The 23,777-nt window shown below is 39.8% G+C and overlaps 1 protein-coding gene across 2 annotated transcripts in view; it reads right to left on the bottom strand.

Moving 5' to 3' along the window:
- Positions 1-1,724: 1,724 nt before the first annotated feature.
- Positions 1,725-23,777, bottom strand: part of SHC4 (SHC adaptor protein 4) — a 130,034-nt gene continuing 107,981 nt past the window's right edge. Inside the window, exons 10-13 of one of the 2 annotated variants that reach the window (XR_007153271.1) lie at positions 19,106-19,285; positions 10,867-11,120; positions 3,654-4,150; positions 1,725-3,028 (exon numbers count right to left, since the gene is read on the bottom strand). Coding sequence is in view for 1 of the 2 variants with exons in the window: in XM_047864011.1 (XP_047719967.1) it covers positions 3,995-4,150; positions 10,867-11,120; positions 19,106-19,285 (590 nt within the window). In the remaining variant the exon portion in view is untranslated. Of the gene's footprint in view, positions 4,151-10,866; positions 11,121-19,105; positions 19,286-23,777 lie in introns of both variants that reach the window. The other variant, XM_047864011.1, reaches the window with a different exon arrangement.

Here is a 23,777-nt window from a genome sequence, read left to right as displayed (position 1 = left end):
CAAAGCTACTCTAAAAATTTCTGTCCCAGTTTTTGTATAAACGTAAGTTTTCATTTTTCTCTGTGATCTAAGCCCAGCAGAATTACTGGGTTGAATGTTAGCTGTACATTTAGTTTCTTAAATGAACTACCGGGGCGCCTGGGTGGCGCAGTCGGTTAAGCGTCCGACTTCAGCCAGGTCACGATCTCGCGGTCGGGGAGTTCGAGCCCCGCGTAAGGCTCTGGGCTGATGGCTCAGAGCCTGGAGCCTGTTTCCGATTCTGTGTCTCCCTCTCTCTCCGCCCCTCCCCCGTTCATGCTCTGTCTCTCTCTGTCCCAAAAATAAATAAACGTTGAAAAAAAATTTTAAATAAACTACCAAACTGCTTTCCAGAGTGGCTGTACTATTATTTTACATTTTCACCAGGAATGGATGTGTGACCGACTTCCTCCTCATTGAGCCAGCATTTGGTATTGTCAACATTTTTCATTTATCCATTCAGATACATGTATAGTAATATCTAATTGTGATTTTAATTTGCATTTCCTTACTGGCTAATGATATTTTTTTAATGTTTTATTATTTATTCTTGAGAGACAGAGAGACAGCGTGAATGGGGGAGGGGCAGTGAGAGGGAGACACAGAATCTGAAGCAGGCTCCAGGCTCCCAGCTGTCAGCACAGAGCTCGAAGTGGGGCTCAAACTCATGAACCATGAGATCATGACCCAAGCTGAAGTCGGACGCTCAACGAACTGAGCCACCCAGGTGCCCCAATTTTTTTTAAAGTTTACCTATTTGAGAGAGAGTGTGTATGTGTGTGTGTGTGCACATGCAAGGGGAAGAGAGAAAGGGAGACAAAATCCCAAGCAAGCTCCTCTGTGCTGTCAGTGCAGAGCCTTACACAGAACTTGATCTCACGAACCGTGAGCTAATGATTTTGACCTGACTGGCTAATGATTTTGAACACATTTCATGTGCTTGCTTGCCATCTGTGTATCTTCAGTGAATTGTCTGTTCGCGTTTTTTGTCCACTTTCCAATGAGATGTTTTTACTGTTGAGTTTTGAGGGCTTTTTTTTTAATACATTCTAGATACTAGCCCTCTGTCGGATAAGTGGTTTGCAAATATTTTTTCCCAGTCTATAGTTTGCCCTTTATCTTCTTTACAGAGTCTTTCACAGAATAAAAATTTATTATTTTGATAAAATACAATGTACTCATTTTTCCTTTAATGGATCATATCAAGTCTAAAAACTCTTTGCCTGGCCCTATATCCTAAAGATTTTCTCCTGTGCTTTTCTTTCCTAAAAGTCTCATAGTTTTACATTTGATGTTTAAATCCATAATCCATTTGAATTAATGTTTATGCGAAGTGTGAGGTTTGTTCTCTTGCCTACAGGTGTCCAATTACTTCAATACCATTTGTTGAAAAGGCTCTTTCTTCCATTCAGTATAATGTCCCCAGCCTCCTCACTGTAGGGTCACCAGGGCTGTGGGAGTCCCTCTACTGGAGGCCACACCTCCTAAAAGGCAGTCTTTCCACAGCTCTCTCTCTCCAGATTCTGTTACTGTGCACTCATTCTCCCTGGTGGTTTCCCCATACTCTGCCCACACCTTTGCAAATAGTCCCTTTATTAAACTCTCCTCAAATTACCCAATTTAAGTGAGCCATCTGTTTCCGGTTAGGATCAGGATCCTGCAAATAAATTTTCCACATCCCAAACATCAGACATAAATACCGTGAATTGTCACAAAGAAATAATCATTTATTTTTTTTTGAAAAGTTGTTTACAGGTATTTTATAGGCAAATGGATTTCCACTTTAAAACAGATGAAGATAAATGTGTGTCATTAAAATAGCATGCAATCAAACATTTCTTCTGCTGTTTCATTCTGGTTTAACTGTGTCTGTGGTACTTGGTAAGTGCATTATTTGCTTATCTAACTACTATAACATTACAGTCAAACACGCATTTTCCATGTACTGGTGCCTCATGTACCAGTGCCCATGTACTACTCACATCATTTATACTCTTGGCATCTATTTGTATCAGAAACTTTTCCTTGTGACCCAGTTAACACTCTTTTCAAACAGACTGAGACCACAACCCTACTCTGTCTCTGAAAGGTGACTGGATCACCCATAAATTTCTATGATCTACACTCATGCTAACCCCCTTTGTGAGGATGGACAATCAAGAACCAAGGTATATGGAAAACTGATGAAAGAGACATTATTTTCTAGTTGTATAAAAGGAAACAAACCTACCTATGCAATCAGTGGCAGTAGAAGTAGAATAAAATCATAAACCTTTACAGAAAAATATTAGAGTTCAGTGCACTTGGTTTCTGATGATTTCTACCCAAAAAATTTTCTTGTATTTTATTTAAAACTTAGCAAATATATCGCAATTACAAAGGTTAAGTTGTATCTACAGAGCCAAAATGAAGTGGGGTTAAGGCAACTATCCAGATTACTCGGGCTAAAAAAAAACACCCCAAAGTCATGGCCAAACCATTATATGCAAAGGTGACTAAAAGACTGAAGCAGTTTTCTTCTACTCCAAACAACCAAATCCACTTCTACCATCATCCTGATAGCACTCCAAAGGTTCAATGTCTTTGACTAAAGGCTTGGGGTCTCTGCTACCTAAATGTTGATTTCAGTTGTGCCATTTGTTCTGGGAGTATAGATGCAGGCTAAAGGAAAAAGCTCAAGCTTTCGTCTTAATGACACAAACTGATTATCAACACTGACCCCTAATAAATGGAAAATTTGCTTCTTATAGACTTATGTTACAGCTGAGATAGACTTCTAAATTCACCTAGCCCAATTCCCTTATTTCATAGACAAGGAAATAGGCGTCCAGATAGGTTTAGCAGCTCACTCACAGTCACATAGAGAAAACTGTCCAGCACTTTTCTCTACACAACACTTAATTATACCCTCAGATCACCAGTGTACTTACATGTGGCAAACCCTTCCAACTGCTTCATTCAATATGTCTTCTCCCTTCTGCATTTTGTCTGATCATATCTAGAAAAGATGCTAAGGATACATGTAGATTCAGTCATAGCCAATCAAGAGGATATTTCTCCATACTTTCAAATAGAGTCAATACTTTAATAAGAATGAAACCAATTTGGATATTGAATATGAAGAACACTGGTTTGTCTGCCCTGTTTTAAATCCATGCACGCATGAGCTTCCTTTGTGGGAGGGGAAGGGGAAGGAAAGGGGGAGAACCACGATGGAATCAGAAATGACTGATAGATTTGGGTTCTTCAGCTTGCTCTGTGCTGCATACAAAGTGTCCAGATAGCAAAGACTGAGAAATACTAGGCCAAAGAATTTAGGCCCCAACCCTTGGCTAGTAAATGAGACAGGCCAATGAAACAGACCAATGCTTTCAGTGGCTTTTGTTTTGATTCCACTGGCATAGACACCATCCAAATTCAATGTCAAATTTATTTGATCATTATTGTGAAAGTGCTACTAAACAGAAAATCTGATAAAGTCAATTAACTATCAAGCAAATTGTGTCTTATTTTTGTAACAAGGAAAAACTTTTTTTTTTGGCAAATAGTTCTATAGTTATAGAATATGAAGACACTTAGAACTAATCTCCCCAATATGAAAATGTCCCCAAATTATCAAGTTGAAAGGCACATACCACTGCCCCAGCAGTTCATCCAGGTAGTCTCTAGCATGGGAAATTTTAATTGTGCTTTTAGCTTGCTATCGATGCAATATGGCCTTAAAAAGTGACATCTGTGCATATGATAATTTCTTCTCAGATGGACCAATCCTCTTCCCCTTTTCTGATTTTCACTTTCTGAAGATCGATCTGTGTTAGTTCTTTATCATATAAAGGACATAGTCCATGATGCTCTTGGGAAAATGTAGTTCACAGATTGTGCTCTATTTTATCTATCAACCAAGTTTGGATTATCTTTGTATCCTAACACAAAATGAACTTTCTTGAAATATCAGTGTGATGGTACTTCCATATTGTCATTTGTTGGAATGCAGAAGTCCTGGATTATTATCTTTTCTCACTGGCTGTTTAAGGCTTACTTCACTTCCAGAAGAGATGATTGGCAAACTATTATCCATGTGGTATCTGATAAGGTGGCCAACATTATCAAACACATGATCCTTGGTCCTTACCTTGAAAAGGAAGCACAAAGTCCTTAGGTTAAATGATAATAGCTCCCCTAAAAGACGTAAACAATCAGAAGGAAAAACAGACATATCCTTGAATGAGATACTTGGGCTGAATGAAAAAAAGAAAAAAAGGAAAGGTATTTTCCAACTCTATATCCCTTAGTAAACAATTTTCTCATTCCTCATTACCTTTTTAAAGCAATTTTCTGTCCCAGTCAGAAAAATGGTAAACATCTGTCACACAGTTCAAATTTACAACCAACCTGTTTGCCACGTTACTGTTTGATATATTCTATCATGTCACCATTCCTATAAATATTTAACTGTATACACAAGCATGAATCCCAGGATTACAATTTTGACCCAGCAAGCAGACTGCTTCCAAAATATCTTGTGTCTGTAGGAAGCAGGCCCTTCTGGAGAAGTCCTGCCTCTCCGTGGAGGCTGAACACAAATCCTGTCTCCTTTAAGAAGCCTCCTCAGACCTTCCCAATAGGTATTCTTATCTCCTTCCTGCATTCTTCATAGTAGCTGATTCATAAATATTTGCTACATGGAACTTCTTGTCTGCATGCCAAAGCAACTCAGTTTCCCAATGCCTGCCTTCCCCTGAGGACTTTCCTCCCCAGTATTACTGTATCCTCACCCTGTGCATGGGCAGAAGATAATACTCTCCATCATGACTCCATGGGCCATAATATAGTTCTGTTTGGAGGGTGGCTGGGAACTGTCAGGGAGTGGGAAGGCATGAGGTCAGAGAACACCTTGTTATGTGATTCTGCTACTTCTCTACAAGGGATTTTTAATTTCTGCTTAGATATTGATTTTCAGTGTATTAAAAAAATACACACTTATTGGAATAATTGACCTCATTTGAATATGATTATGAATTAGATACTGGTAATGTATCAATGTTTAAATTTCTTGATTTTGATCACTGTACTGTCTATGTAAGAGAATATCCCTGTTCATAGGGAATACACACTCAAGGATTAGGAGAAAAAGGGCACAACGTTTACAATTTACTTATCAAACCAAGACTTGGAAACATTTTTATATCCTTCATCTCAACCCCAACCCACGTCACATGAGCTGATCAGTTCTGCCAGTTTGTGTTGTTAATTCCAGTTCACTCTGCTCTCCTCTCTTTGTTTCTCCTACCTCCGTTCTGGTTCAGACTTTCACTAGTTTTTACCTCAGATCCCCTAATTACACTCTTCTCTAATCAATCCTGTATACAAATGTCAAATTAATCTTCCAGTATAGGGCTGGGACACCTGCGTGGTTAGGTCAGTTAAGCCTCTGGCTCTTGGTTACGGCTCAGGTCATGATCTCATGGTTCACAAGTTCAAGCCCCACATTGAGCTCTGTGAATGATAGTGTGGAGCCTACTTAGGATCCTCTCTCTCTCCCTCTCTCTGCCCCTCCCACGTGTGCTCTCTCAAAATACATAAACAACAACAACAACAACAACAACAAACTTCCAGTGCAGGGATTATAAACTATCCACTCTCTAGCCAAACATACCAGGAGCTGTTTTAGTTAGCTGGGCGGGAGGGGGGGGGGGGGCAAGGCAGAGGTGCCCAATAAAGAGTTTTTAAGTATTTTGAATCAAAAATGGGGAGACTTCCTATAAAAATTTAGTTTTGCAGCTTCTTTGGGAAAATTAAATCTGGCTACACTGGGCCCTTCCTCCAAATGGCAGCAACTGACTGAGGCTGAGTGTGACGGTCCCCCTTACACAGGACATGTGCTTCCCAGTTAGTTCATTACAGCCCACCACACTCTATGTTCATTCCACCATTCGCCCAGCTTTACGCACTTATGATACGGGCCAGGCCCTGCAAACATTTGCTGCTGTGACCCCAATCACACTTCTCTGTGTGTGTGTGTGTGTGTGTGTGTGTGTGTGTGTGTGGTGTGTGTGTGTGGAGAGAGAGAGAGAGAGACAGAGAGAGAACAAAACCATAACATGAGACCTACCCCACGAACAATTTTTTTTTAATTTTTTAAAATGTTTTATTTATTTTTGAGAGAGAGAGACACAGCATGAGCAGGGGAGGGGCAGAGAGAGAGGGAATCCGAAGCAGGCTCCAGGCTCTGAGCTGTCAGCTCAGAGTTGTCAGCTACCCATCCAATAAATATGGATCATATGTGAATTCCATTTTTAATTTTTTGAGGATACTCCGTACCATTTTCTACAACAGCTACACCATTTTACATTCCCACCAATAGGACACAGAGGTTACAATTTCTGTACACCCTCAACAACACTTGCTATATTTTTGGTTTTTTGTTTTGTTTAATATTTATTTATTTATTTTATTTTTTAACGTTTACTTATTTATTTATTTATTTAGAGAGAAAGAGCATGCGCATGTGTGAGTAGGGGAGGGGCAAAAAGAGAGGAAGAGAGAGAATTCTAAGCAGACTCCACATAGAGCCTGATGTGGGGCTCCATCTCATGAACCATGAGATCCTGACCTGAGCCCAAATCAAGAGCTGGACTCATAACTGACTGAGCCACCCAGGTGCTCCTGTTTGTTATTTATTATGGCCATCCTGATAGGTATGAGGTGATATCTTACTGTGAATTTGCATTTCCCTGATGATTATTGTTGTTGAGCATCTTTTCAAATACCTGCTGGCCATTTGTATGTCTTCTTTGGGAACGTGACTATTCAAGTCATCTGTCCATTTTTTAATCAGATTATTTGTCTTTTTGCTACTGAGTTCAAAATTTCATCATATGTTTTGAAAATTAACCCCTTATCAGATATATGGTTTGAAAATATTTTCTCCCATTCTGATTGTTCTTCGCTCTGTTGATTGTTTCCTTTGCTATGCAGGATTTTTGTAGTTGTATGTAGTCTCACTTGTCTATTTTTGCATTTGTTTGTATTTTTCAGTGTTATATCCAAGAAATCATTGCCAAGAACAAAATCATGAAGTTTTTCCTTATGTTTTCTCCTAGGGGTTTTATAGTTTCAGATATTACATATAAGTCTTTTATCTATTTTGAGTTAATTTTTCTGTGTGGTGTAAGATAAAGGTCCAATTTTATTCTTCTTCAGGTGGATATTGTTTTCCCAAAACCATTTGCTGAAAGAGTATTCTTTCCCCATTGTGAATTCTTGGCAACCTTTGCAAAGATCATTTGATCATACATAAATAGGTTTGTCTCTGGGTTCCCTATTCTGTTCCATCTATATATCTCTCTTTACTCCAGTACTATATTGGTTTGATTACTCTAGCTTTGAAACCATAAGTGTAATGTCTCCATCTTTGTTCTTCTTTCTCAAGATTGGCTATTTCGGGTTCTCTGTGGTTCTGAGTGAATATTAAGATTGTACTTCTATTTCTGTAAAAACTGCTATTAGAATTTTGATGGAAACTGCATTGAATCTGTAGATTACTGTGGGTAGTAATGACATTTTAACAACATGAAATCTTATCAATGAACATGAGATGTCTTTTCATTTGTGTCTTCTTTAATTTCTCTCAGCAATGTTTTGAAGTTTTCAGTGCATAAGTCTTTTGCCTCCTTGGTTATGTTTATTCTTAAGTATTTTACTCTTTTTGATAGTATTGTAAATGAGATTATTTTCTTAATTTCCTTTTCAGAGTGTTATTATTATTTACACATGCAACTGATGTTTGTATGTTCGTTTTCTATTCTGCAAGGCTGCCACACTTGTTGATTAGTCATAACAGGATTTTTGTGGAATATTTAGGATTTTCTACATATAAGATTCTATCACCTGTGAAGCAATTATTTTACTTCTTCCTTTCCAATTTGGATGCCTTTTATTTCTTTTTTCTTCCCTAATTTCTCTGGCTAGTACTTCCAGTACTAAGTTGGTTGTAGTACTTCACCACTAAAAGTGGTGAGAGGAAAAGATTTCTGTTTTTTATGTGGGGCATGATATTAGCTGTAGGCTTTACATATATGGCTTTTATTATGCTGAGGTCATTTCTTTCTACTCCTAGTTTGTTGAGTGTTGTTTTGAGTTTTTTTAATCATGAAAGGGTGTTGAATTTTATCAAATGCTTTTTGTTCATCGATTTTTATTCTTCATTTACTAATGTGGTGTGCCATATTGATTGATGTCCTTTGTTGAACCTTCCTGGCAATCCAGGGATATATCTTACTTGGTCATGGTGTATGATATTTTAGTGAACTACTGAACTTTGTTTGCTAGCATTTAGTTAAAGATTTTTATATATATGTTCATTAGGCATATTGGCCTGTTTTCTTTTCTTGTAGTATCTTTTTCTGGGTTTGGTATGTGGGTAAGGTAGGCTTCATAAAATGAGTTTGTAAGTATTTTGTCCTCTTCAGTTTTGGGGGGTGGGGAAAGCTTAATAAGCATTGGCATTCATTCTTCTTTAAATGTTTGAAAGAATTTACCAGTGAAACCATCTGGTACTGGGCTTTTTTTTTTTTTTTTTTTAATGAACAGTTTTTGATTAGTGATTCAGTCTCCTTACTAGTAATTCATCTGTTCAGATTTTCTATTTCTTCATGAAGAAATCTTGGTAGGTTGCATATTTTTTAGGAATTTATCCCTTTCTTCTGGGTTATCCAATTTGTTGGCATATAATTGTTCTTAATCTCTTATAATCATTTAATCTCTATGGCATCAGTTGTAATGTCTCCTCTTTCATTTATGATTTTATTTATTTGCGTCTTCTCTCTTCTTAGCCAACCTAGCTAAAGGTTTGTCAGTTTTGTTCATCTTTTCAAAACACCAACTTGTACTTTTGTGGATTTCTCCTATTATTTTTCTATTCTCTTTCACTTATTTCTGCTCTAATCTGAATTATTTCCTTTCTTCTGCTACTTTTGGGTTTAGTTTGTTCTTTTTGTAGTTCCTTGACGTGTTAGAATGCTTATTAGAAAGCTTTCTTTTTTTTTTTCAGTGTAGGCATTTATCACCATCAACTTTCTTCCTATTGCTTTCACTGTGTTTTGTAGATCCAGTGTGTTTTTCATTTCCATTTGTTTGCAAATATTTTCTAATTTCCCTTTAATTTTTTCTTTGACACTGGCTGTTCAATAGTGTATTAATTCTGCATATTTGTGAATTTTCCAGTTCTCTTTCTGCCATTAACTTCTAGTTTCATTCCAGTGTGATCAGAAAAGATACTTGGTATAATTCATTCTTCTTTAATTTCCTAATGCTTGTTTTGTGACCTAACATGTGATCCATCTTAGTATTTGTGATCTAACAGGTGAATTTTCTGAGTATGCTTGAAAAGAATGGGTATTCTGCTGCTGTTGGGAGGAATGCTCTGCATATGTCTGTTAGATCCATTTGGTCTATAGTGTTGTTCAAGTACTTCTGACTGCAGGTTCTATCTATTGTCAAAAGTGGGGCACTGAAACCTCCCACTATTATTGTATTACTATTTCTCCCTTCAGTTCTGTCAACGTTTGTATCATATATTTGGGTACTCTGGTGTTGAGTGCATATACATTTATAATTGTCATATCTTTCTGGTGAATTGATCTCTGCTCAGGTCATGATCTTGGGGTTCGTGAGTTTGAGCCCCACGTCAGGCTCTGTGGTGACAGCTCAGAGCCTGGAGCCTGCTTTGAATTCTGTGTCTCCTTCTCTCTCTGCCCCTCCCCCACTCTCTCTCTCTCTCTCTCTCTCTCTCTCTCAAAAATGAATACACATTTTAAAAATGCAAAAAATAAAATAAAGTGAGTCTCTTCTAGACAGCATAGAGTTGGATCTTGCTTTATATCCATTCAGCTAGTCTATATTTTTTGACTGGGGAGCTTAATCCATTTACATTTAAACTAATTATTAATAAGGAAGGACTATTACCATTTTGTTAACTGTCTTTTGCCCAGGATTGTTTCTGTCTACAGGCATCCTCTGCCCAGCCATACATCTTTTATCGACTTAATATCATTCTTCTGCTCTGTCTGTTCCTTTGCTTCCTTTCCTATTCTCCAAATGTACCCCTTTAAAAAATTTTCTGTCCTTCAAGGTTCACCTTACATGTCAGACGCTGCAAGAAGCCTTTTCAGTGTGCCTCAAAGACAGTATTCCTCTATGCTGAGAAATACCATAATACTTTGGTTGAACCATTCTTATGTCATTCACACTTGTGTTATAATTATTTAAGTATCTGTTTTATGAAATTATAAGCGCCCTGAGAGCAAGGACAATGTATGTAACACTGAGCAACAGTCAACTGTGAATTTTTGTACTTCCATGTAGTAGGTATTTATTTAATTCACTAGATTGAACTGAGAAGAGTGGAAAGAGCTGTCCTCTACCTGAACCTCCAGGGTGGCTCCCTCTCAAACCCCTCCACTGGCCTCTAGTTAACACTTCCTGCTCCAACTGGAGGGTTCAAGAAAAAGGAAACCCTTAGCCTTATCATGTTTCTTTTTTTTTTTTTTTCAACGTTTATTTATTTTTGGGACAGAGAGAGACAGAGCATGAACGGGCGAGGGGCAGAGAGAGAGGGAGACACAGAATAGGAAACAGGCTCCAGGCTCTGAGCCATCAGCCCAGAGCCCGACGCGGGGCTCGAACTCACAGACCGCGAGATCGTGACCTGGCTGAAGTCGGACGCTTAACCGACTGCGCCACCCAGGCGCCCCAGTCTTATCATGTTTCAATATCAGGTTTGGGACCGATCATTCAGAGTAACCTTAGTTACAACAACCTGTGAAAAACATAAGAGGTCAATGATACCTTGCCTTCAGGATCCACCAGGAGAAGATGCTTTGCCTGGCCTCCCTGAAGTCCACTTAGCACATACTGACCAGGAGATGTTGCACTTTCTCGAACCAAAAAGTCCCCATCCTTTACCAAGAGGCTCTCTGCTGCCTTCCTGCTCAGCTTGCCATGGTAGCAGTCTTCATTCCGCAGCTGCTGCTTAATGTGTGGCAAAGAATGTGAGCTGGCAGGCTGGGCCGTGGCACCTGGCTGAACAGTTTCTGGTGCTTCTACAGTCAAAACACAAAGAGAGGCATCACCAAGCTACCTCCTCATTCATTCATTCATTCATTCAGCAAATATAACCTGAGGCCTGTGTGTCCTGTGAGGCCTGTATAACTGTGTGTCATGCACTGTTTAAATAATGCTGCTTCTAGAACAAGTGGAGTTTTTGTTTCCAGAACTTCCCACAGGCTTTAATTTAATGGTAGGACCAAACATTGCCTTTGGCTTCTGTTGGCAGGAAAGACTTGACCAGGTGCAGGAGTTTTCCTTTCAGATGAGAAATGGGACTGACCTGTGAGAATTGCTTTCATAACTGCAGAGAGAGGCACTCTATGTCCCAGGGGCTGTATGTTAAAGAAAAAAGAGGCTTACGCAGTACCTGGATCAAAGATAACTTTGAACACATTCCCAAACTCTTTGAAAATGCCTATGGTAACTTTGGATTATGCCCACTTTTTAGTATTTAGCTTTTTATTTTTTAAACCAAATTACTAATGTGCTTCAGAGATACCTCTGACCAAAAACTTCAAAGCTATGCTGAACCTCACAGCATTCCTATTAAATGACCACTCTGGTGTTTGTGTCACTCACCTGTGTGGATAAAGCACAGTTAATCAGGTAAAATAAGGCAAAGCATCAAGGAGGCCATGGTCTGATGCAGTTCCCCAATGTTCTGCAGAACAAATACTCTCTAGAGTTGAGGGCAGAGGGGATGAAAAGGTATATCCGGGTGGCATGTAATAGTATTTCGATACTCATGGCAATAATAATTATTATGCAGTCCTCATTTATCATATATGATAGGCAGCGCTCAGTGCTCTACACATATCTTGTTCGGTTCTCAAAACTAGACAGGCAAGGAAATGGATCTTTAAAAAGACCACATGAATTACTCAAAGTCACATTGCTAATATGTTGTAAATCTGGGGTTTGAAATGACATCTATTTGACTCCAAAGCCCAGGTTCTTAATCACCACAGTCTAAAACCCTTGCCTTAAAAGTGAAAATCTTTCCATTATCAAAAGTGGTCTAGCCAACTCTACTTCTGCAGTACCTACAATGGTCCCAAGTAAAGAGCAAGCCTGGGGTGCCTGGATGACTCAGTCGGTTAAGCATCCGACTTCAGCTTAGGTCATGATCTCATGGTTTGTGGGTTTGAGCCCCCCATCGGACTCTGTGCTGACAGCTCAGAGTCTGGAGCCTGCTTCAGATTCTGTGTCTTCCTTGCTCTGCCCTTCCCCTGCTCACACTGTCTCTCTCAAAAATAAATAAACATTAAAAAAAATACCAAGGCTATCAGGATGATATACAGCATCTCCAGAAGTAATACAAATTCTTAGGTCTGAATCCAGGTAAAAGTTGTATGGTTTACATGGCAAATTTACTAGGAAAATAACTGCAGAAATCAGACTTTGTCTATTTAAATGCAAAGGATCTTTTGCATAGAAGCCACACTTCATCTTTATAAATGCAGAAGTGTGTTTCCATGTCCTTATGCAAGGGTCTTGCAAATGAGAAATCCTCTTAACTCTAAGTTCTACAACTTACACGTGACAATCTCATGAAGTCATTGATACAGGCAACCAGTCCCTGCAGACATAACCCAATTCTCCTGTTAATATGTTATAGTTTTGTCGCTACTTAAGAACTCCTCTCTGCATAGCACGATTGTGATGCAGCATTCACAGATGTGTCTTTTTGAAAATATCTTGAGTCTGTATTTAATGGCTGAAAATATTCTCCTCCACAATCAGGTCTATCTATTGTTGCCAGAAAAAGGCTGAAAAAACGTGTCCAGATTTGATAAATAATAAATGAAGTTGGCCTTAGTGCTGCTTGCTTTGAGGCATAATAGAGAACTCTGATAAGTAGTTGCATGTGTGTTTGTGTATGTGAGAGGGAAAGTGTTTGTGTGAGTGGAAGAGAGATACATGCATGCGTGCGTGGGGGCACACATCTTAGTGCATGATGGCTTTCAGTTTATTCTGAGATAAGGGTGGAGAGCTTTTGGACAAGGACAAAACAAAAGAAAAACAGACATGATATCATCTTGAAAAGAGGCAACAGATCATGGGCCAGCCTGAGGATATGGACAATATTTTCCTAACACAGTTTCCCAGATTAGCACCAGAATAGCACACACTGTGCTGGGACATTTCAATCATCTAAAAATTTGCTGAAAATCTACTTTTCCTAAAACTAGAATATCTGAAAGATTTTTTTTAAATTTGTTTTAATTCTAAAAGTTGTGCATGCTACTTGTTTTTAAAATCTGGGAAACACAGAGAAACAAAGAAAAATAATCATCTGTGGTCCCATCACCAAATACAACTACTCTTTAACATTGTGGCACATTACCTATTAGCAACTCCTTTCTCACATAATGTTGACTTTGAGAAAGATAATCATAATTTAAATCTAGTTATTTACATAAAACTCCCATAGAAAATTTAGTAAGTTATTGCCTTGATATAATTAATAACATATTTTCTCAGAAGTAGTGAAGATCAAGGATGCAACATGATTACAGCCACTCTACATTTAAGTGAGACCTAAAAAGAAAAAAGTGATAGGAATCATAGAAGAAAGCAATCATGTCATCTTGCAGTTCCCAAAGCAACTGAAAACATATTTTTCACAATCAGAAATTTGGGAAAGCCCAAGACAGATATGAATATCCACACCCATAAGTATCTGATGGGCAAAACCTCAGACAGGGAGCCTAGGGCTTAAGGATGAGAAAAATATCTGACAAGCAAAATCAAATTAAACAATTGCACGTAATCCCAGTGATAAAGAATAAGACATTTAAAGAAACCAATGTGAACTGTGAAGACAGCATACTGATGCATTCAATTTTTAAGTAGCACATGTGACTGGGTATTTCGGGGGAGAAATGATTATTATATTAACAAAGGGCTGAAAAAATAGATGTCCATCAATAAGGGGGTGATTATATAAACTATGATATACTCATATAATACAATACTATAAAACAATTGAAAATAACAAAGATTTGTTCATCCAACATAGGAGGACATAAATCTGTAAAGCAAATATTAACGGACTTGAAGGGAGAAATAGACAGCAATACAGTAGTAGTAGGGGACTTCAATACCCATTTTCAACAATAGATAGATCATCCAGATCGAAAATCAGTAAGGAAACTTTCGACCTCAAAGTACACATTAGACCAGATTGACTCAACAGACAGTGACAGAACATTTCACCCAAAAGCAATAGACTATATACATTCTTCTCCAGTGGACATGGGACATTCTCTAGGGTAGGTCATATGTTAGGCCACAAATAAGTCATAATACATTTTTTAAAAATGAAATCATATCAAGCATCTTTTCTGACCACACTGATATGAGAAATCAATTACAAGAAAACTAGGTAATTCACAAATATGTGATTAAACAGCATGTCACTAAACAACAAACGGGTCAAAGAATAAATAAAAAAGTAAATCAAAAAATATCCTGAGACAAATGAAAATGAAAAAAAACCTATGAGATCCTAGCAGAGGCAGTTTTAAGAGGGAAGTTCATAGCAATTAATACCTCCATTAAGAAAACAGGGGTACCTGGGTGCTCAGTCAATTAAGCACAGAATTCTTGATTTGGGCTCAGGTCATGACCTCACAGGTTCCTGAGATTGAGCCCCAAGTCTGGCTCTGTGCAGACAATGCGAAGCCTGCTTAGGATTCTCTCTTTCTTCTCTCTCCCTCTCTCTCTCTGCCCTCCCCTGCCACTTGCGTGCATGCACATGTGCTCTCTCTCTCTCTTTCTCTTTCTCTTAAAATAAATAAACTTAAAGGGGTGCCTGGGTGACCCAGTTGCTTAAGTGTCCGACTCTTGATTTCAGCCCAGGTCATGATCTCACAGTTCGTGAGTTTGAGTCCCGAGTTGGACTCGGCACTGACAGTGTGGAGCCTGCTCAGGATTCTCTCTCTCTTCCTCTCTCTCTCTCTCTGCCCATCCCCTACTTGCACATACTCTCTCTCAAAATAAACTTAAAAAAAATTAGATAGTATCAATACTAGTAATTCCCTTCTGCCAAGTTTGATGAAAATAAAGATCGTGTTGAGCTTTTCCTACACAGTGTGATAGGGTTAATTGGGGAGCCCAGAAGGCATGCTTGGGAGATACTACACTCATGCCTCAAGATTTGTTTTTGTTTGTTTTATTTTGTTTTACTGAACTAATCAGTAAGCTTTTGACTGGAAAAGGGAAGCTAAGTATGCCTAAGCACGGAAAGAAATATCAGGAAATATTAAGGAGGAAAGGTTAAAAAGTATATTTCAGATATTTTGCAGAAATTTATGTATAAGGTTATCCCTACTCTATCTTATTTCATTTTATTAAATCAACACTATTTATACTTTTAGAGTTGGAATTAATTTTTTTGGAGAGAACAATTGCATCAGGGGGGCCAGGAGGGCTATGGTACACTATATCCTAATAGGAAATAAAGACTGAAGAAGTACCTGAAGCCTTTATTTAAACATGTTCCCTCCAAGTCCGGGAGAGGCAAAAGGATGACAAAAAGGCTGAAATCAGTAAAAATGCATTTTGACATTAAAATTTTGGACAAAGCTGGCCTTATTTACTTTCAACTAATGACAGGAATGTTAATATACATTGATTTTACTTTTTCATATTATTGAGTTGTCCATGACAAAAGACAAAGGTTCTTTGTTTACATTATAAAGATTTTTTCCTGCTATGCTGTGCCTTTTATTCCCATGATGTATTCATTCCATAACTGGAAGCCTGTTTCTCCCACTCCCTTTCACCATTTTGCCCAACTCTCTTCTCACATCCCCTCTGGCAACCATCAGTTTGCTCTCTGTATTTATAGGTCTGATTCTGCTTTTTGTTTTTTTATTCATTTCCTTTCCTTATAGAGCCCACATATGAGTGAAATCATATAGTGCTTGTCTTTTTCAGTCTGACTTATTTCTGACTTAGCATAATACCCTCTAGGTCTGTCCATGTTGTTGCAAATGGCATGATCTCATCCTTTTTTATGGCTGAAAAACATTCCATTACACCACACACACACACACACACACACACACACCTCTTTATCCATTCGTTTATTGAAGGACACTAAGTTGCTTCCATATTTTGACTGAGTTATAAAGATTTTTAACATTAAAGATTTGCTTATAAGGGAACTGCAGTTATGAATCAATGAATATCCCAGATCCCCTAACTCAGGCCACCCACTAAGTGAGTTTTCTTTTTTTTTTTAAGTTTCTTTATTTTGAGCCTCAAAAAATTAAAAATAGATCTACCCTATGACCCAGCAATAGCACTGCTAGGAATTTACCCAAGGGATACAGGAGTGCTGATGCATGGGTGCACTTGTACCCCAATGTTTATAGCAGCACTCTCAACAATAGCCAAATTATGAAAAGAGCCTAAATGTCCATCAACTGATGAATGGATAAAGAAATTGTGGTTTATATACACAATGGAATACTATGTGGCAATGAGAAAGAAAGAAATATGGCCCTTTGTAGCAACGTGGATGGAACTGGAGAGTGTGATGCTAAGTGAAATAAGCCATACAGAGAAAGACAGATACCATATGTTTTCACTCTTATGTGGATCCTGAGAAACTTAACAGAAACCCATGGAGGAGGGGAAGGAAAAAAAAAAAGAGGTTAGAGTGGGAGAGAGCCAAAGCATAAGAGACTCTTAAAAACTGAGAACAAACTGAGGGTTGATGGGGGGTGGGAGGGAGGGGAGGGTGGGTGATGGGTATTGAGGAGGGCACCTTTTGGGATGAGCACTGGGTGTTGTATGGAAACCAATTTGACAATAAATTTCATATTTAAAAAAAGAGAGAGAGAGAGACAGAGAGCATGAGTCAGAGAGGGGCAGAGAGAGAGAGGGAGATAGAGAGAATCCCAAGCAGGCTCCATGCTGTCAGCACAAAGCCTGATGGGGGGCTCGAACTCACGAAATGTGAGATCATGACTTGAGCCAAAGTCGGATGCATAACTGACTGAGCCACCCAGGTGCCCCTAAATGAGTTTTCTAATAATACACTGTTGCTTTGAAAAGTCCATGAAATGGAAGCCATCAAGCATATACTCTTATCAAGTTAGTTTTAATACCTGAGGTCCAGAAACTTTTTTCAAAAAACTACCTCCCCTAACAAATATTACCTTATCCATACCGGTCACTGTACAATGGACTGTTAAATCCACTGCAGAAATCTGAACTGATTGCATATTCCATCATCCATCACACAAAATGTATCATCCAGATGGCTCTTCAATGAAAGACAGGTGCCCCAGGTGTCATCAGCCAGCCTCCAGCTGACCGCCCCTTGAGGGTCTGCCTCACCTTCAGGGAGCTGCCTTTTGCCCAAAGGCTTGCCCTCCCTCGTGTGGCCTACACCCACAGACTGAAATAAATGGGATAAAAGGCCCAGCCCTTTGGCGCAATGTGGCACAGCCCTGACGCGCCCCCTATTCTCCCTGTAGGGTTGGCTGAGGCTCCGTCAGGGCTACATAGTGACTTTGCTTCTCCATCTGCCCAAGCCTGCTTCTTCCCCCTCCCTTCCCGATAGTGATCCCAACAAGTACCCTGCATGCCAAAGCTCCATCTCAGTGTTCGCTTCCAGAGAACCCAACCAGGTTGTTTAGGTGCCAAGACTGATCACAGAGAGCTTGCAAGAAGATGGCTCACTTGTCACCTGGCTGGTAATGAGGACGTCTGTTTCTTAGTCTAGGAGTTAAGGTGGTCTGGTGAAGTCCCGGCTCAGCAAAATCTCCTTCTAAACTTCATCTTGTTATTGCTCACGCTAGCTGGAAAGTTGTCTTTGGCCTTTTGGAGAGACTTCCTGGGCTACCAAAAGGACTTTCCAAAGGACTGGTTCTCCATCTTTGGAGTGAACCAAATGTGGTTCACCCAAATTTGAACCCAACACACTTTAATATTTTATAAAAAGCATTATTTATTTATTTATTTATTTATTTATTTATTTTTTAGTTGATCCTAGGCTTTTGGTTTGTTTTGCTTTTATTTATTTATGTTACTGTGTACGCATTTACCCCTGGAAGCAATTTAGCAGGAAAATGATATCTGTCTTATTGCATTTAACTCACAGTATATGGCTGAAGAAAGAAGCCATCTTATTTTAGTGTTCCACAGATGACTTACCAAGGAGTTTCGAAATGAATAAAATTAAAACCATCACTCAACAGAGCCAAATAATGGTCACTGTTCCTCACACAAGCCCACAAATTCAAAATTATCTCCTGGCTTTGACCATCCTTCCTTCAGCAAGAGCACACAGCCAAAACCAAAAGTTGGGACCCAGTTTAAAGTATTTGAAAAGATTATTCAACATCAAAGACCCCAAACCTTGAAATCCATAATATCTCCCAAATTAACTGTGGTACAAGATTGAGGTAAGAAAGAATCCTTTTTGCTCCCTGAAAATGAGACCAAGGAAATAGTCTTCCTGAAAATGAGAGCCAGTATAGTGAGATGAATAGTGGCCCCCCCCAAAATGATACATTCAGATCCTGATCCCCAGTCCCTGTGAATGTGGCCTAATTTGGGGAAAGGGTTTTTGCAGATGTAATTAAGTTAAGGATTGCGAGATGGGATCTTCCTGGCTTTAGGGCTCACCTAGAAGAGAAAGGGATTGTCCTAGAAGAGACAGGAGAGAGGTTTGAGAATGGAGGTGAAGGCCATGTGAAGACTGAGGCAGAGAACTGATGTGTCCACAAGCCAAGGAACACCAAGAGTTGCCAGCCATCAGCAGAAGCTAGGAGAGAGGCATGGAGTGGATCCTCCTCCAGAGCCTCCAGAAGGAACCACCCCAGCTGACGTCTTATTGAGGACCTCTGGCCTCCAGAACTGTGAGAGAATAAATTTTCACTGCTTTAAGACACTCAGTTTGTGGTGGTTTGTTACAGCAGCCACAGGAAACTAATACAGATGGCGAACAGCTACTTACTCTGACGGTGCCACGGGCTCCCCAGGGAGTGAGCTGAGCTTTGATTTGGGGAAGAGCCAAGTGTACTTTGAAGACCCTGTGTATTTATGTAGCAGGGGTCATTGAGGAAATCCACTCGACACGTGTGCTTCATCAATGAGGCATCTCGTTGGCACTGCCCTCCTCTCTCCTGTGCGTTACCTGTAGTGAATAGTTAATGATCAATGGATCACGTTTTTACTTTGTAAACAACACGTAAAATTGTGTTTGAGTCTAGAATTGATAGGAAGGGAAAAGCCACCCTCATCCTATACAGATTTGAATACTGATCTCTAGATTTGACCTGTAAAAACAAGATAAGCACCGGGCTTTGAAGGAAAGCACCATCTCTTTGGCCTCCCAGGCCTTCCCTCCCCATCCCTCTGCTGACCCACTGCTTCAACACCAGACAGGAAACAAATCAGGAAGACCCAGGAGAGGAACAGCCAGAGAAAAAAGGGAGCCAGCTGTCTAGCAAACAGCACAAACTGCACACAACACTGCTCAAGGCCGCAGTCCAGGAACCAAGAAAACACACGTGCCATACAGAACTTGAATATCTATTATTTAAACTGCTTTTCAAAATAAGATAACAAGAGAGAGGGAGGCAAACCACAAAACACTCTTAAATACAGAGAAGAAACTAAGGGTTGCTGGAGGAGAGGTGGGTGTGGGGAGGGGCTAAATGGGGGCTGGGCATTAAGGAGGGCACTTGTTGGGATGAGCACTGGGTGTTGTATGTAAGTGAAGAATCACTGGTTCTACTCCTGAAATCATTATTACACTATATGTTAACTAGCTTGGATTTAAATAAAATTTAAAAAATAAAAAATAAATAAGTAAATAAACTGCTTTTCAAAAAACTCATTACATAATTATTAAGAATGGAAAGTCTGTCTCTCCCTATGCCCAAAGTTTTGTTTTGCCAAGCTGAGCCTTGTACCAACTGTTGACATTTATTCTGGCACTTAATGGAAAGAAGAACTCACCCCTCAGGATATCTCCTTTTTCCCTCTTACTCTGTCCCCTTCTCTTCCATTCTATTCCATATACTGTGGCCAAAATGATCTTTTTACAACTGAAAACCTGATAATATTTTTCAGCGGTTTAAAAACCCCTTACCTGCCTCCCATTGCTCTTTGGATACAGATCAAACTCTCCAACAAGCCCCAAGCCCTGGTCCTGGCTACCCAGCTTCCCTTGCACCCCCGTGCTCCTCAGTCACACTGACCTTCCTGGAGGCTAATCTCCACCTTAAGGCCATCTTCTCTGATTGACATGCTTTTCCCTCACCATTCTCCATCACCCTCACCCTTCAGGTACCAGTTTAAACATCTCTTTCTCAACAGAGCTTTCTCTGACCTTCTCAGACTAGATTAAGTCTCTCCGCTTTCCTAGAAGTTTGTTCACCTTTGAAGGCCATATCACAAGAGCAAATAATTCTATTGTGTCATTTTGTTTAATACCTGTACTACATCTAGACTGCATGTTCCATGAAGACAGAGATCCTGCCTCCTAACACATGCTTGCCACATATGACAAAAAATAGTTACTGAATGGATGGATATTAGCACCGTATTTCAGTACCTGGTGCATGAAGTATTTTGTACCATCCAGATGGTTCTGTTCTCAGAAAGCCAGGATAGAATATTTTTGTTTTTCCATTTAAACAGGCACATTTATATTTTTGGCCAGATGAGCTACAAGATCACCACCAGGCTGATCTGAAGTGGTGACACTGACATTCCATTGTCTTACCATAAAACATCAGTTTTTCTATTGTTTCAGTCATTAAACTCCTGGATGTGGTTCAGAAAGGACCAACTTTATACTGGATTTCACATCATGATGAGCAGTGCTATAATTTTTATAACATAAAATATGGAAACCCAAGGGCACACCAAACAGGGGAAGCCCAGTCAGAAGTCTACAGGCTTACTACCTACTCCTCCTTTCCTCCTGGCCTGTCTGCCAGCTGTTACACATCACCGTGTCCCCTGCCATACCCCTGAGGGAAGAGTGAGATTTCTAAAGAAGGAGGGGTGGTCAGGGCACCTCGTTTCTTTGTTGCACTGTGCAACATATGGCAGTGTCCATTTGCTTGGTTAAGTGGATTTATGAATTATGTTATCTAGTTTAAACTTACGTCCATAAATGGACAAGTGGCTAAAAGATCACCGCAAATATCAAAGATTGAAGGTCATTCTTTTAATCTTATTACAGACTCCTCCTTGGCTGTATTATGAGCTTATAAACAAGAATGATCTAATTAGATAGGAACTTGGCCTCCCAAAAGTTAAAATTATCAGGATTTGAAATGTGGACATACGTCTATTTTCTTTATCAGTAAATGCGCTAAATGTATATTGGACCCTGAGATATTATCTAACAATAGTATTCAGCCACTGTAATTATCAAGGCATTTTAAAAATGTTTATTATCATTAACTCTAACTTTGAAATTTTCTACTTTCATGTGTGTGTTACATTTTTTTAAATTTTTATTTATTTTTTGACGGAGGGAGAGCAAGCAGGGGAGGGGCAGAGAGAGAGGGAGACAGAAATTCAACCAGGCTCTATGCTATCAGTGCAGAGCCTAGTGCAGGGCTCAAACTCATGAACTGTAAGATCATCAACTGAGCCAAAGTCAAGAATCAGATGCTCAACTGACTGAGCCACTCAGGCACCCCTTGTGTATGTTTTATAACACATGCATAACATATTAGCATATGTGTATATAACTTATACATGATTGGTTTATCATTTATTTAGGAGTGCCTGCTCACAAAAATGTACTGAAAGCAGACTATGATCAAAGTGTTGTGGGGCACCTGGGTGGCTCATTTGGTTAAGCGACCAATCTTGGCTCAGGTCATGATCTCACAGTCTGCGAGTTCGAGCCCTGCATCAGGCTCTGTACTGACAGCTCAGAGCGGAGCCTGCTTCAGATTCTGTGTCTCCTGCTCTCTCTGCCTTTCCCCCACTCGTTCTCTCTCTCTCCCTCTCTCTAAAAAATAAATAAACATTAAAGAAAAACTGTGGTAAGAGGTCTGCTTCAAAATCAACATGGACCTGAGTTCAAATACTTGTGATACTTCTTACTGTTTGTATGGTTTGGGGTAAGTTATTTACCTTCCCTAAGCGTCAGTTTTTGTATCTGTAATATGGGGATGCCTAGCTTAAAATATGGTTGTGAGGACTAAATGAAAGAACGTGGGTGAGACACTTACTGAGAATGGTGCCTGCCTCATAGGGATGTAGTAGGGATTCGATAAATAGTTAATATCTGCTCATTTACATGTGTTCATTGATGCTGGGGCTCTGCACATGGTACTTCTCTCCTGCTGCAATATCCTCCCTCCCCTTTCTGTACCTAACTCCTATTTGTCCTTTAAGGTTCCATCTCTTTCAAGAAGCCTCCACGTTAGGGGGCGCCTCAGTGGCACAGTCGGTTAAGCGTCCGACTTCAGCCAGGTCACGATCTCGCGGTCTGTGAGTTCGAGCCCCGCGTCAGGCTCTGGGCTGATGGCTCGGAGCCTGGAGCCTGTTTCCGATTCTGTGTCTCCCTCTCTCTCTGCCCCTCCCCCGTTCATGCTCTGTCTCTCTCTGTCCCAAAAATAAATAAAAACGTTGAAAAAAAAAAAAAAAGAAGCCTCCACGTTAGGGACACATAGGTGGCTCAGTTGGTTAAGCATCTGACTCTTGTTTTTGGCTCAGTTCATGATCTCATGGTTTGTGAGTTTGAGTCCTGTGTCAGGCTCTGTGCTGACAGTGCAGAGCCTGCTGAGATTCTCTCTCTTCCTCTCTCTCTGCTCACCCCCTGTGCTCATGTGCACAGGCTCTCTCTTTCTCTCCCTCTGAAAAATAAATAAACAAAAACATTAAAAACAAAAGAAGGGGCACCTGGGTGGCTCAGTCAGTTAAGAATCAGACTTTGGCTCAGGTCACGATCTCATGATTCATGGGTTTGAGCCCCACATCGGGTTCTGTGCTGACAGCTCAGAGCCTAGAGCCTGCTTCAGATTCTGTGTCTCCCTCTCTTGCTGCCTCTCTCCCACTCACACTCTGTCTCTCTCTCCCTCTCTGCCTGTCTCTCTCTCTCAAAACTATATAAACATTAAGAAAAATTTTTAAAAAGAAAAAGAAGAAGAAGCCTCCCCCTTAGACCTTCCCTCCCCCAGGCCAGGTCAAGTGCCCTCCATACTATAGGTGTCTGTTTACTTGTCTGTCTGTCTTCCCCTTGAAACTGCAAATTCCTTGAGTGCTTAAGGAGAGACTAGAACCCATTTATCTGTTGTATCCTCTGCATCTTCAATGACTGGTATGAAGTAGGTGCTCATGTTTGTCAGCTGAACAAACAGATAATGAATGTCCACTTGGTCTTCCTTTCTCGGCATATTTGGCCCACGTTCTGAGTCAACCTTTAGCACAAGGCACTGACTCGTCTGCCCCTCACAGAGTATGGCATGAGCCGACCACATCAGGTTTACCATCCCATATGATTATACAAAAGCATCAATGTCTAAATCCAGTGTCTCTTGAAAACAACCATTCCTCTTTTTTTTTTAAATGCACTATTTCATTTAACTCAGCAATGTTGCCTTAAATTAAAAAAATTATAGGGGCGCCTGGGTGGCGCAGTCGGTTAAGCGTCC

The sequence above is a fragment of the Prionailurus viverrinus genome, chromosome B3 (assembly GCF_022837055.1).
Source record: "Prionailurus viverrinus isolate Anna chromosome B3, UM_Priviv_1.0, whole genome shotgun sequence".
NCBI lineage: Eukaryota > Metazoa > Chordata > Mammalia > Carnivora > Felidae > Prionailurus > Prionailurus viverrinus.
Note: the sequence above shows the minus strand (reverse complement) of the source record. Positions and strands in the feature narration are given on the sequence as shown.